General features: G+C 37.9%; 2 protein-coding genes across 2 annotated transcripts in view; both read right to left on the bottom strand.

Moving 5' to 3' along the window:
* Window positions 1-1,514: 1,514 nt before the first annotated feature.
* On the bottom strand, window positions 1,515-10,756 carry LOC127842618 (uncharacterized). The gene is made up of 7 exons (XM_052372203.1): window positions 10,621-10,756; window positions 9,517-10,334; window positions 8,462-8,566; window positions 7,569-7,744; window positions 6,253-7,212; window positions 5,302-5,792; window positions 1,515-1,651 (listed from the first exon to the last, which is right to left on the bottom strand). The coding sequence occupies exons 5-7, from the start codon at window positions 6,593-6,595 to the stop codon at window positions 1,556-1,558; spliced, it is 930 nt and encodes a 309-aa protein (XP_052228163.1). The 5' UTR covers window positions 6,596-7,212; window positions 7,569-7,744; window positions 8,462-8,566; window positions 9,517-10,334; window positions 10,621-10,756; the 3' UTR covers window positions 1,515-1,555.
* A 650-nt stretch (window positions 10,757-11,406) lies between these two features.
* LOC127842193 (metabotropic glutamate receptor-like) overlaps window positions 11,407-14,107 on the bottom strand; it is an 8,146-nt gene continuing 5,445 nt past the window's right edge. Inside the window, exons 7-9 of the mRNA XM_052371552.1 lie at window positions 13,258-13,337; window positions 12,060-12,253; window positions 11,407-11,550 (exon numbers count right to left, since the gene is read on the bottom strand). Of these exons, the coding sequence (XP_052227512.1) occupies window positions 12,171-12,253; window positions 13,258-13,337 (163 nt within the window). The 3' untranslated portion in view covers window positions 11,407-11,550; window positions 12,060-12,170. The remainder of the gene's footprint in view (window positions 11,551-12,059; window positions 12,254-13,257; window positions 13,338-14,107) is intronic.

The raw sequence follows: 14,107 nt of genomic DNA on the forward strand, positions 1-14,107 counted from the left end.
TGTTGAAGTTTCTTGCCGATATCTTACGATTGAATAATACATTATTACACATTATCAATAGAGATAAAACTTTTATTTATACCATAATGATTGCTTACTATATCACGGACATACATAAAATAGAAAACTGTACCGTACAGTCGTTTGAGGCCCGAACAAGGGAACTGAATATCTGAAAATCATTTAATGTTGTAACAATGTATTATGTAACGATTGATCTGAATTTGTTTCAATTATTAGTCTCAAAATAATATTTACAATTAAAGATGTATTTTATGAACAGTTTAATTTTTATTAACGTGTTCAGAACAATGTCGACCGATTACTTTACATTCACGGTTTCAAGCCTATTTCTTATCATTTTACACATATGCCGCCAGCGTGTACCAAGCAATGGGAGACAACTGGAGGTTAATTATGGCAAGCGGTTCGAAGCATAATCCCAAGAAACTAGGTTTATGACATCCCAAGAAACCAGGTTTCTCATGAGAACCTAGGTTTTCACGAGAACCTAGGTTCTCATTTGAAAACCTTAGTTTACGCTTGAGGACCTAGGTTCTCATGAGAAACTAGGTTTTTCATGAGCACCTAGGTTCTCATAGACACATAGAACTTAGGTTCTCATGAGAACCTAGGTTCTCATGAGAACCTAGGATCTCATTCTGAGAAATTATGTTCTCGTTTGGTATTCTAGGTTTTCACAAGAACCTAGGTTCTCATTTGAAAACCTAGGTTCTCATGAGAACCTAGGTTCTCATTCTGAGAAACCTAGTTTCTTGGGATTATGCGTCGAACCGCTTGCCATACATTTTCCTTAGTCTGTATGCAATTAAATACGTGCTTGTTTTGAGCCGCAATCAGATACAGTTCGTAATTGATTCCGTTTGAAAAACACTCTGTATTTATTTATATCTTCCGTAATTGAAGGTGTACGTTTGTGTTGATCTTCATTTACTTTTAATGTGCATTTGTTATAATTTTTGGTAGATTACGAACTACGTTGTATTGGATTTGAAGAAACTTACGAACTGCGTTGGTTTTTATCTGCAATGAATGACTATTCGCATCTGTTAAGATTTGTGGTGGATTGCGATCTTCGTCTGTCGGAACAGCATGTGTTTACAATTTAGCATAAAGATATGGGTTGGTTTTGCTCTGCGTTTATTTGTACCTTTTTTCTTCTTGTATTTTGCTACGCCTGATGTGTACCATACTAATTTTCAAGGAAGTGAAAACGCATGTAAAGATTGCATGCATCCAGCAGAATTTGGTCAAAACACATATTTCGGTTTTCATATTTTATTTACAAAGAAACACGATCTATCACAGAAGTGTTACTTTTTTCCATGCTGTCCGCACTAGCATGTGTGATACATGCTGTTACTGGGTGTGCGGCCGTCTTGGGCGTGACCGGCATCGCAGTCGGTCCATTCCCACGTCACTTCCGGGTTGTTCCAGCCCATGCCGGTAATCTGGTTAACGCCGTTTTCGAGGTCAAAGTGCCATCCGTAGCCGTACTGGTTGACCCCGTTGTTGCCCTGTTGACTGCACCAGCTCAGGTTAGGGTACTCATTAGGGCACAGGTTGGTAACCATGAACACTTTCGACAGTCCTTCAGCAACTCCACCGCCCTGGCCGTCGACGAAACCACCTGTGAATGATACATATTTTATTGTGTTTGGAGTGCTAATGATTTACACCGGCATTAAACAGAAAACAAAAACACACACATATAATGTTATTTATCGCATTAGCTTAGGAAAGGTTTTTAATCGGGGCAGATTTTTCTTCTTTTTTAAATAAGTATATCAGCACTGGGTGAGTACTTTTTACATAGATTTCTATCTTCCATATGTTACCAATTCACGTTTTGGTCATAGATAGCATATAGACTTCATAAGTAGAAGAAGAGCCTCCTCTGCAAGTATTGGGCTGTGTCTCTTGCACTGTGACTGGTACCCGCGCTTCTCACCTAGCCAAACCCGGTTCAATCATGGTTTCCGACCACTGTGAGTTTGGTTTGTTCGGACAGGTTGGGTTTGCTAGGAATACTAATGAACCCCTCCCCCTCCCCCCCCCCCACACACATTTACATACACAGCCCAAGACCAAATGTGCATAACTTTCAATTAAAACCCAATAAGTGAAGACATGTGAGCAGTGTGAATTAATTAGGAATGATCGCCTCTCGATCCGGATCCACACTTAATGATAACTCAAGCTCGGAAATACATTAACTTCGAAATGCACACACTCTGCAAGAAATATACAGCCTGAACAGGAGCAACCATGTGCGTTACAAGGTCACACAAGGTTTCGTCGTCTCATTGACGGACATGGTAGCTCCCGACAAGAAGGACAATGGTCTCGAACATCGATCGCATAAGCACCATTTTCGTATGATTTGGCTCATTGTATCAAGACCACCGGGATTTTGTCCTTATATCCCCCCCAACAGACTAGTCATTTGAGTTAACGATGATCGTGCGAGACACTAGCGGAACCCCGTTTACGAGTTTACGAGACGACCCTGGTCTTAAAGTGTCCGTTGCAAAGCTACTAGTTACACTGCAATTCGGTTCAGCGCCTGTTGCTACAAATAAGCGCGTAATAATCTAAACAAGGCCAAAACAATTTGTTGCTGTGATCACAATATTGTAGCGACGGGGGGGGGGGGGTGGTGGGGGTGAAGGGGGTTTCGCTCAAACGCGAAGGTTCGTAGACGTAAGTTGGTGAATTCTGCTTAGGCGGTGTATCATAAACCGGTTTATCATGTCTAAAGAGTTTTATAGGTCTTGCTGATTCCATCGATATAATTATTATAATATTACACTTATTATAATGGTAGAATATATATTTGTGAAAAATCTACATTTTTTATCGTTTAGTTTACAAACAATGTGGTAGATATGGCAGTTGAAATAATCCTTTTTGTTAAAATAATAATGCGTTACGTGAATTGCAGATAGATGATTCGTAAACATTATTCATGCAAGCAGAAAATGCAATATTTTATGTTAGACCTTTCCTTTTTATTTGACATTCTAAGGAAAAGAAACAGCGCGACCATCAAGAGCTTATTAAGGTGCTCAGAAGAAAAGGGGTTGTGAAAACTACGAAGAAAACAGAAAAATAACCTGTCTATGGCGGACAAAATATTCGCGGAGAAATTAAACATCCTGAAGCGACGTCAGATAATTATGGAAATTCCTGTACTGTACTGTAGAACTCCTCAAAATGATCGCCTAACGACAGTGCAAAACTATGTTAATTACATCCACACATAATATGTTAATACTCGACATACTAGGGCAAATAAATAGGTTTTAACATTAACATGTATTACTTGACTGTGTTTGATTCAATTACGTTCATACGCATGCACCATTTCAACTCATACGTCTCTTTTGCATGGTCTTAATCACAAATTTCAGTACTAGCAGTGTGAAAAGGTATTTTAAATTACGTATTTGGAAATTTTACGTCATGTCTCTTAAATTATATAATTGTGAGACAGAAACCGAACAAAATTGTTTTTACGAATATATGCATTTTTGTAAAAAAAGAGAAAAAAAGAAGATATGGTATTCATTAACATGATCATGTCCAATGGCATTATTACAACAAACACAATTCATAGCATAATAAGTATGAAACAACAAAAACAGAAATGTGCGTCACATTCTCCAAACATATCAAGAACAAATACATGTAGATGAAATATGGAAAGCACAAAACAAAGACAACTTCCTTTAAGATGGAAGCCCGAGGGTTTGAGGCGACACTATATGTGTGTAAAACAAAGATACTTAATGAATTAACTCCTTATTACAAAGACGATATTTGTTTGCTTTCGGAGTAATAACACAATTTTGTTCTTAATACATGGAGGAAATGAGTATGTATACAATAAAATGTGTAAGTTTGCTAATTTAACTCTGAAAATATTTGACGGTGTTTCCCTTCAACCGAACATATTTGCTTTTCAGTAAATTTTTGTGATTATTATTTTCATATAAGTAACTGTTCAGACGTGCTATACACGTGCTATTTTTTCTTTAATATGAATTGAAGTAACTGGTTAAACAAAACTTCAGTGTGAGGATTGAACGAATATTTGCCGTCGATTAAAACGTCATTTGTATAGGCTGCTACTGACATCACCGATAAACATAACGAATAGGCTGCTACTGACATCACCGATAAACATAACGACCATGACCTTCTTGGTGCCCGTACACAACAACAAGGTCACAGTCGCACAAAATTGAAACCTATATGTGTTTTCTTAATGGGATGGTTATATAGATTTATGCTTTTTAAAATGCGGAACTGTTGAAGATATGCGGTAGAAGCGTATTGGGAAAGTGATTACTCATAGGTGTAACTTGTTATCGTCTCTTTTCTTTCCAAAATGTCAACGTTATTGGGGTTGAAACGTGGCATGGAAAACAACATGGCGAATAATGCAACGCCGAGCGAAGGACCGGACAGAAAAATACTTAAGATTTTACAATAACGTTTATACAAAGATTAACAGCTTCTTTTCTGATGGATTTGTATAGTTTTACCCCCCGGACATCGGTTGTTATTAAATTCGCCCCAAGGCGACTTAGGAAACACCAAAGCAATATTAATTTGCAGGCATGTTGTGATTTGAATATTAATCAAGATTGACTGTTGATAAGTATTTGCGACTTGTAACTTCATTTTAAACATTAACTGCTATTGATCTTTACTGCCTTTTGATGATTTACTACAAAGACAGTTACAAGACATGCATCAAAACTATAGTTACACTGAATTTTACATTTAAAAAAGTAGTCCATATCAAGCCTATGTATTATTAGTTACACTGTTAGTAACTGATGATGAATGGGATATACCCCCTCAGTAATTTCATACCATACGAGAGCGAAGCTCGAGTATGGTTTGAAAGTACTGAGGGTGTATATCCCATACACCATCTAACTGTGTAACGATTATATCTCAACCGACTACTCGATTACTCGGGGTGTATGGAAATTACTCAGGGTGTATGGAAAATACACCATGGGCACGTGACCGCTCTAAGCCAATCGGATAAGGTCATTTTTGTAGGAGGTGAGATATAGCAAGATACTCTATAGAGAATTACTAATCCGATGTTTATGTTGAATATTTCAACACTTAGCATTAAATAAAAAAAGTCATATTGCATAGAATTGTTATTAAAAACGTAAACGCTTAACATCACCAACCAAAGACAAATGTTGAAACATGTGTATGCAAATGACGAAATGTTCGTCAGAGATGTATGACCTTGAACCGTGTAGAGATGTCTTCGTTTGACGCCGAGGTGACCACTATGGTAGGATTGTGAGCAGCGTTCAGGCTCTTTGTCCGCTTCATCGTGCGGTGCCGCTGCTTCCGGGACCGGAATGAGCGGAGTGAACGCCTCGGGACGCCACCGGAAATGATCCCCGGACCAGCGTCCTCAACGGAGTCGTTTTTATGACTTATGCGACTTTTCTCGATAAACTCGTTCAGTCTTAAATCGCCTAAATCCGTAGATTTCCGAACAGGTACGTGATATTGATGTATGTCCTCATTCGCGAATTGTCGATGATCCGGCAGATCGGAAACCACGGACTTTACCGAGTAAAGACTTTCGACTGATTTGCCAATGTTGTTAAGATTAACGGCGGAAAGTGAAACTGGGAGGTTGGGTCCGTATTTCTTCGGCACTTGACCATGTATCATTGACGACGTCTGGGAACTGACCACAGGGTGTGTGGAGTGCCAGTTTGAAACTAAAATAAAAACAACAACAACATCAACTGTGATCATTTATAGCATTAGTTGTATAAATATAATTAATTAACTCTACAATTATTCAACCAAGCTTACCATCGACAATAAAGCAATTTGTTGCAACTAATCATAATCGTTTTCTTATAGTTGATAATTGAAATGGAAGAAGCCATGACACTATCGCAAATACATAATTGAATTCAGGAAAAGTAGTTCCATCAACTAATTAAAATACACGTTTTATCAGTTACACAAGCTAAATCGAGTGCGCTGTATTTCTGAAGTTTCAAAAAATGACGATGATGATAATGATGTTTAAGATCATAATAATGCGTAAGAGAATTAGGACGATGAATTTAAAAAATTGCGCCGCCGAATAAAAATAACAAGATGCTTATGAATCTACTGCTGTTGCTACTTCTTATGACGATGAAAAATATGATGATGGTGCTCACTTACCCGCGCTTGTCATACGGCTGAGGTTGCGTATGTCTACGTTTTCGTAACTGTTGCACGTGCGCCGACGGGACATGACGTTCTCGCGCGTGTTCTTCTGCGGCTTGAGCAGCACAACATACGCCTTTGTGACGAACAGGGTGATCAGCGTGATGGTGGCGTTCATGACGGAAAAGAAGCACAGTGCCCCCACACGTCGGAAAATGTTCGAGACGGAGACGTACATGGCGATGAAGGCAATCCAGAGAATGCTGAACGAGTTGGAGCCGAACTCGATGTAGCGCGTCTCGTTGAAGCCGTCGGGCGTTTTACGCGTGCGCACCGCGTAGTAGACGCACGCGATCATCAGTAACAGCAGGTAGATGAGCGAAATGATGTACGAGTGGCCGCGCGCGTCGCCGCACGCACGCACGTTGTCAGCGAAGTCGGGTGTTCATACACTACGTCAGCCGGTGCGAATATCAGCCAGAAAACGAGTACTAGGACCTCCACGAACACTATCGCGGTCGTGATTAGCAACTGTGATTTAGCACTTATGAACGTAACTTTCTTGGGCTTACTCGTGTGTATGTTAAATACTCGGTAAATCCGGTTGGTTTTTACGAGTATAGCGGCGTAGCAAATAGTGTAGTTTAACCCGAGAAGCACACTGGTGAAGGTGCAAGAAGTCGACGTTGGGTAAGCGACGAACGCGATTGTTGATGCGTATGAAAGCACCACCCCGAATAGAAGTACGAAGCTCAGTTTCTTCCCCGAAGCCATGATGAGAGGCGTGTACCGATGCCAGTAGAACAACACTGCTATAAGACACGTGACAACAATACCAAGGCAGACGAACGCTATGAAAATGATTACGTACTTTCTGTGCATGTTCATGCTTTTTTCCGGTATGTCCGCGCAGCCGTTTTTTGATTGGTTGGTTGTTGTCCCGGCTTGGCACGCGATGCAAGTCTGGGTTTCTTCCTGATCAAAAGAAACGCATGTTTTTGCTAATGCAACTTTCCAAAATTTTGCAGAAATCCCATTTCAAAATTGACAAACGAGTGGCGCACAAGTACTTATATCGCTCCGCTGGAATATGACTTATGGTCAAAAGGAATAATAGGACTATTGAGTCATATATTGTACGGAAAAAAACTGACAATCATCTTTATGTTAAAGCAATAAGTATTTTATTAGTGAACTATGCAGACAAATCTTCACATTCTAAAAAGCAGGTAGAGAAATAACAACAACAGACACAGCAGTAGCAGCAGCAACAACTACTACTACTGCTACTACTACTACACATATATCGTCATAAATTAAAAACAACGCACGTGAAGATACTCAAACTGTGCGCATGCGTGGCACGACCAGCAGCAGCTCCTTCCTGTAATCGGCAGTTTCGCCTCCCCGGGCCGACACTCTGCCGAACACATGGACGCTCGGTAACCGAGAGATTCGTTATTTTCAAACCAGCGTATAGTGTTGCCCGGAAACAGCCGACGATTATCTTATCCAAACAACGGCAAGTATGATAATATAGGTTGAACTCACACAACATTATCAGGTGGTCAGAGCTTGTTTTAGTATTTCGACGAATACATACACTTCTGTTGACCGAACAACGCCACAGTCAACAACGGCAGGTAACGAATATTATTTAAGAAATAAAACTTGCAAATCATATTTTACTTTCAAATTAAAAATTTTGCGTGAAATCACCTGTGCGATGCAGGAGTGCTTTGATACCATGAAATTAAATTTCATGCCATCGATTAATTGTACTCATTTTTGTAAACTAATACAGTCCCATACATATACTTAGTGTTTAAAAATGCACAAAACAAGCGAATGGATGCATGCATTAATGTAAATTAGAAATAGTTTTCACCGAGAGCCATAACAAAAACAACCGCAATATCAATTTTTAAAGAAGAACAGATTATGATTTCATCAATCATAACTGCATCGGTGCCACCAACACATAACTAGCTTCAATTTAGTCCAACGAATCTATCTTATTTTCTTTTTATTTTATTCTAACAAATGATTATTTTTGTATTCAAACTGGATAATAACGCTAAAATAATGTTGTCATGACATAAAAAACTACGTCATTTGACAGTAAAACAGTGAACATTATTTATGTGTGCGGATTGCAGTTGTAAGCAGAATAACATGTTATATTGAGGTTTTGGCTATTTGTTTCGCCTGTGCTCACACCTACCGGCAATGTCTCCCACCTCCCTCCACTCGTGCCGGAAGTTCTGCATGACGCTGTAGCGGGCTGGGCCGTCATTGTTGTTGAACTTGAATTCGAAACCTGCTGGATCTGAAGTCGAATGTATGGACGTAAAGTGTCGTCTCGCATTAACATGTGCAGTCCGCACAGGCTAGTCAAGGACGATGCTTTTCACCGATGGATAGTGTCGTCCCTGAGCGGGCTTCACAGACTCGTCTGGAACGACACTTTCCACATGCGTCAAGCCCAGTTTTCACAGAAGGCGCTGAGCTTGAAACCTGCTGTGTCTGAAACCTTACACTACATAATGAAAGGAAAACTTTCGGTTTCAAAGTTTTTAGACTGAAAAGATGTCTCTTTAAATCAAGTATATCCGTAATATGTATCATCTTCTTAAAACGTCATATATTGTCCAACAGCCATATTCGCTTAAAAAAATCAAAAATCGTCTGCACTTTTAACATTCATCCCTATATTGAAGAGCCTCTTTTCTATGTGTTGGCCGGAACAAAAGTATCCCCGTCGAGAAATTTTCTTGTCGTTTTCTACATGTTTGATAATTTGTAAATGCTTGGAGAGAACGTTCCTTTTTGAATTCAGAAATGTTTTTCAATAGGATTTATGGAAACTAAAGTATTATGTTACACAAAAATAATCAAACGATATTAAAATTATTATGTCTGGTAACCATAGCAGTCATAACCCCGTTATAACCTACCCGAACTCCCGTTTAGCATACCATTTTAAGGAATTATTTTTTTACCAACAATTTGCAGCGACCACTTAAAGCTTTCAACGACAACTAAGTCACTTAATTGAGGTCGCCGTGGTGTAATTGATAAGGTGTCTGCCTAGCGACCGGGTGGTCATGTGTTCGATCCCCACTGTAGGAGCGTTCTTTAGATTTCACACGCATGGAGGTAAACTATACATATCTCGCATAAAAATGCCTTCTTGATCAACGTATATTTAACTTTATCGATAAAAGATAACAATTTGTTGGCATATACAATTCAAAATGAAAAAAAACGATACTTTACTGTAATAAGATGTAACCAGTCACAAATTATATGTGTAGTCGTCTCCCTTGTTTGTATGGTTGTTTTTAACCTTTGTCTCTTTCTTGTATATATTGGCGTGAGTTCAATGTTGATTATCTGCTCTTGCACCAAGTTTGCCGCCTTACTCAATTGGCAGCAGGATTTCATCATGAAAAGATGCCAGTTTTGTCACTGACAGTTTATTAAATCTTGTGGGTGAATTTATAAGGTTGATATAATTGTATTATCAGAATGCATTGTTCAAATGAGTCCTGTGTATTTATTTGCCATTGTTGTGCAAGTCAAATTTGGATTGGATTGAGATTCTTAAAAGTAAATAATGTACTTTATACACATGCACTTAATTTACAGTCCTAACCGTCACAACAGGACAGAGCGATTGAGAGGATGTAAGCAACCATTTCCATAAAAGGTACATACGTATTATTGTTGTGGCATTGTTTTGTGTTTTATATTGTTATAATATTTGTTTAGGCTTCATTCATATGTTGTTTAACCATTGGATGACGTCAAAATATTCCGATTCATATGCACTCTTAGAGTTCACATGTACCACGAGAAGTACTGCACGGCGATCCACAGTTCTAGTGAGCTGGTACGAAGATCTTGAAGAAAATGCAGTGTGACGTGACATGTATAGCCACGTCTAACTGGAAGCACATGAGTGATGACACAATCGTCCACCCAATCTGATGCTTGTGGAAATCTGTTCACATGAAGATTCTTGAAGTGATGCTAATACCACCCTATCACACGATGTCCTCCCCTTGTCCCAAATCACGAGGTCCCGTCGTTAACTGTTTACATGATAGTAAATTGGAGTTGGTAGCGTCAATAACTTCTCACTTGCATTAAAATTATATTCTTTAACTTAAAATGTTCTTATGTAAGAATAAAACTCCAACCACGCTGTTGTGCCTTGCTATAAAGATTTAATTTCACTTAAGCTCAAATTCATAATTTTTCATTAGGCGTTGATAATGCTACCCCTTGTGGAACTCGGACCTGTGACCACTCTCTCACTATACGGACTACACATTCATTACACTCACATTGCGTTAAAAATATATACATACAGTGTACCTTTAAAAGTTACATTCTTGAGATATCCTTGAAGCCTGAGGTCTTCGGGCTTTGCCTCATTCATAGCGGGACAAACAACTTTCATCTGGCCACATAAACTTCTGTGCCATTCTTTCAATGCGTAAGCGAATGCATATACAGCGTCCATTGTTGCGTACGTGTTCTGGTTGCGTTGGTATTTACCTGTATGGGAAAAAAGAGTTCATCGGTTTATTGGAAACTAAGTTGTATTATTAGTTTATGGTGAAAACGATTTCAACGGTTGTGCGGCAACAACATCCATCGGTTTATGGGAAAACACATGTATAAGTGAATGGGGAAACACAATAAATCGGTTTATTGACAGTCTTATCATTGCGTTTGATTCGTAGAGTGTGACAATTTTGTCTATGCGTGTAGCAACCTCCGCGAAGAGATTTGACTGGAATCAGCATAGCTGGATCAAATCCCTGCCTTCATAAACAACCACGAGATGATTGCATAGCCACGTGGTGCAATAATTGTATCGTTGTTATTTTTACTTTTTTAAATTTAGGATTTTTTTTATTATGAACTTAAACTTATTCAATATTTTCAAAATATAAAGTAAAATGTCAGAATATAATACTTCAACACAAAAAATCCTACCAAATTTGGTAGGATTTTCTTGTGATGGCAGAGATAGTATGTGCGAGAATGGAACGACAGCACAGCATAGTATGTGCTAGCAAGGAACGACAACTCTGCGTGCAGATTGTGCGTTTTGATCTCCACTTAATATATGTACCTTCGGACAAAGCGAGGTTCTGATCACACGAGGTAAGTAAATTCTTCTTATAGGAAACATCACGACCGACGGCGTTGCCGACGATGTTGCCGACGGAACATTTGAACATCTGTTCCCAGTACATTTTAAACCACGGGTTCCGTGTATTTGTGTTGGGACGCAGTCTGCAAACGAGGAAACATAGTAGTATACGTAAACATCGTTAAATGTGTGGGTTGTGAATGTATGAAAAATTGATTGAATCTCTGTTGATGTGATTGTAAAGAAGTGATTATTAGATAAATGTTTTAATTTCAAGAAGTTTCATATTCATGTATCCATATTAAAACAAAATCTGACAGTAATGTGTTAAGCAAGTACCAATAAATCTCATTATGAAAACGACTAATATGTATACAATCAAAGTATAATCAGTTTATTCCGTGCGTATAGCGTCTTGTTTCGTTTGTTTTCGTACCACAGCAATTCGATTAACGATAAGATCTCAATAAAATCACATCATCTGCATACTAATACATGAATTTCTTTGACTATCGTTTTGACCATTGACTCTGAGAAATATGAACTTTGACTCTTTTGTTTAATGATAAAAGAATCAAAATAATAATCGGCAAACATATGACTGAGCGATTTGAGCATACTAGTCTGTTTTGAAAAACACTTGTAAAAATACCTGAGAAAATATTTGTCAAAATCAGGGATGGTCAAAATTTTGGGCTGGACCCCAATGGTTCCTTCCACAACGTCTTGCACCTCCGTTGGGACACTTCGTCCGGTCCAAGCGTCACTTCCCACAAACTGGAAATGATTCTAGATTTCCATCTTGGCGACAATTCGGAAGATCTTTTTTGCGATGTCGTAAAATACCTAGAAGTGTTCACGATACATATTGGTTTTGTAGCCTTTTGCTTACATTAATTGCTAGATGTTATTTGAAAACGATTTACACATATACTGCTGCAAACCTTATTAAAGTAAGGAAACTAACAGTCATACTAAAGTTAAAAAGTAAAAGAAAAAATAACACATTCCATTCATATCTAGGGATGTTGAATACAAACATACCTTTATGCATGTCTTAAAAAAGAAACAGTTTTTTATCAAAATATTTTTTTCTACCGTTGTCTTGGTTTTAGTTATAAATGATGCCATTTAACACGCATTGGATAATATTCGATAGACCGTGGATTTAAATACGGAAAGGGTTCAACTAAAAGCAAATAATGACATTGAGAAACAGAACAATCATGTGAACACTATATTATTAGCATCTTTGTGGGTACGTTAATTCTTGACCCTACCCGACAAACATATGCTTTAACATACAAAAATCATGAAGAAAACATGGAACCTATAATGTAAGTAATGTCATACATGTATATATCCCATGTGAACTTAATTAGCAGTAATGCCCTTGACTCAGTTGCTCAAAACATACACAACCAGTTTAGCTAAAGGCGGATAACTTTTGAAAAAGTTATTTATCTTTAATAGTTTTAAATCATTAAACTTTGTTTAATTGAAAACAAATACTTATGATCATCATATAATATATGCTTGCTAGTTCATTTTTGTATTTATTGAATTTGTCTAAAGCTCACAAATTGTTATTTTAAATGCCCGTTAAAATTTTGAGCATGTCTTGTGCGAACACGTGTATCACGAGACGTATGACAAAACAGCAGTAAGTTATCTAGAAATATTCATATTTTAAGAAACTTTATTGCAGTAGGGAAATATATTCATTGATCGTAACGGTGTTATCCTATATTTAATTTATTTAATTGTCGTGGTAATATTGGTGAGTTATATACCGCAACAATTTGGTTTCGAGACTACCCATCTGATACAAGTCAAACATAGCCTCTCACCTTCTGTATTGTTATGGCGTCTCAGCGATCTAATGGCGTCTTCCAACTGCCGTTGGTTGGCGTCTTCAGAAGAAACATATCTGTTGGATAATTAAAAAAGATGTATGTTTTACAGGCTTTATTTTAAGGACTGTGAAGATGAATACAATCAAAATGAACACATAAATCCTCCACAACTGTTGAAGGAGAGAACCTTTAACACGGATGAACTTTTTAACATTTAAGATACGACATAAATCTGCAAACGAAAGAAACGAATAGCAACGATACGCTCTGAAAGGTTCGAAGAGAAGGCGGCGACTCCTGATGGGAACAAATTGACATTCAATTTGAATTACAACAAAAGAGATGCACAATCAAAGTAAATTAATAAAAGCACACATTTAAAATCCGGACACATTCGTTGTTTAGGTCAATTCAAAATCAAGAAAATGATTATACGTTATTTACGTTTGAGATTTAATTTGTTTGTTTTATTTCAAATTACACACATAGGTTTTGTGTTTATCGACGGTCGTATGTAATTTGTAAAAAGTAAATAACTGGTAAGTTCGAAGAATCGAAAACGAAATGCCAATTCTTTAATAATGCCCTTACACAAAGTTCTAAAGTGGGTGGGATCAACTATGAAATAAAGCAGCGTATCTTTTTACACTTTAAATCGACAAAAGAACACCTAAGTCTAACATTCTCAGCAAATTGGGTCCGGTCAGTTAACTTCTCTAAGAGTTCGAGTAGCATGTAACAAACTTTATTTGTATGCGTTTTTCTGAAACCCATGGCTTTGAGCAAGTTTATGGCCAGAATAAAGCAAAGGATAACAATGGAGAGGATAAGTGAAAAAAAAAGC

The sequence above is a fragment of the Dreissena polymorpha genome, chromosome 8 (genome assembly GCF_020536995.1).
Source record: "Dreissena polymorpha isolate Duluth1 chromosome 8, UMN_Dpol_1.0, whole genome shotgun sequence".
NCBI classification, from domain to species: Eukaryota; Metazoa; Mollusca; class Bivalvia; order Myida; family Dreissenidae; genus Dreissena; species Dreissena polymorpha.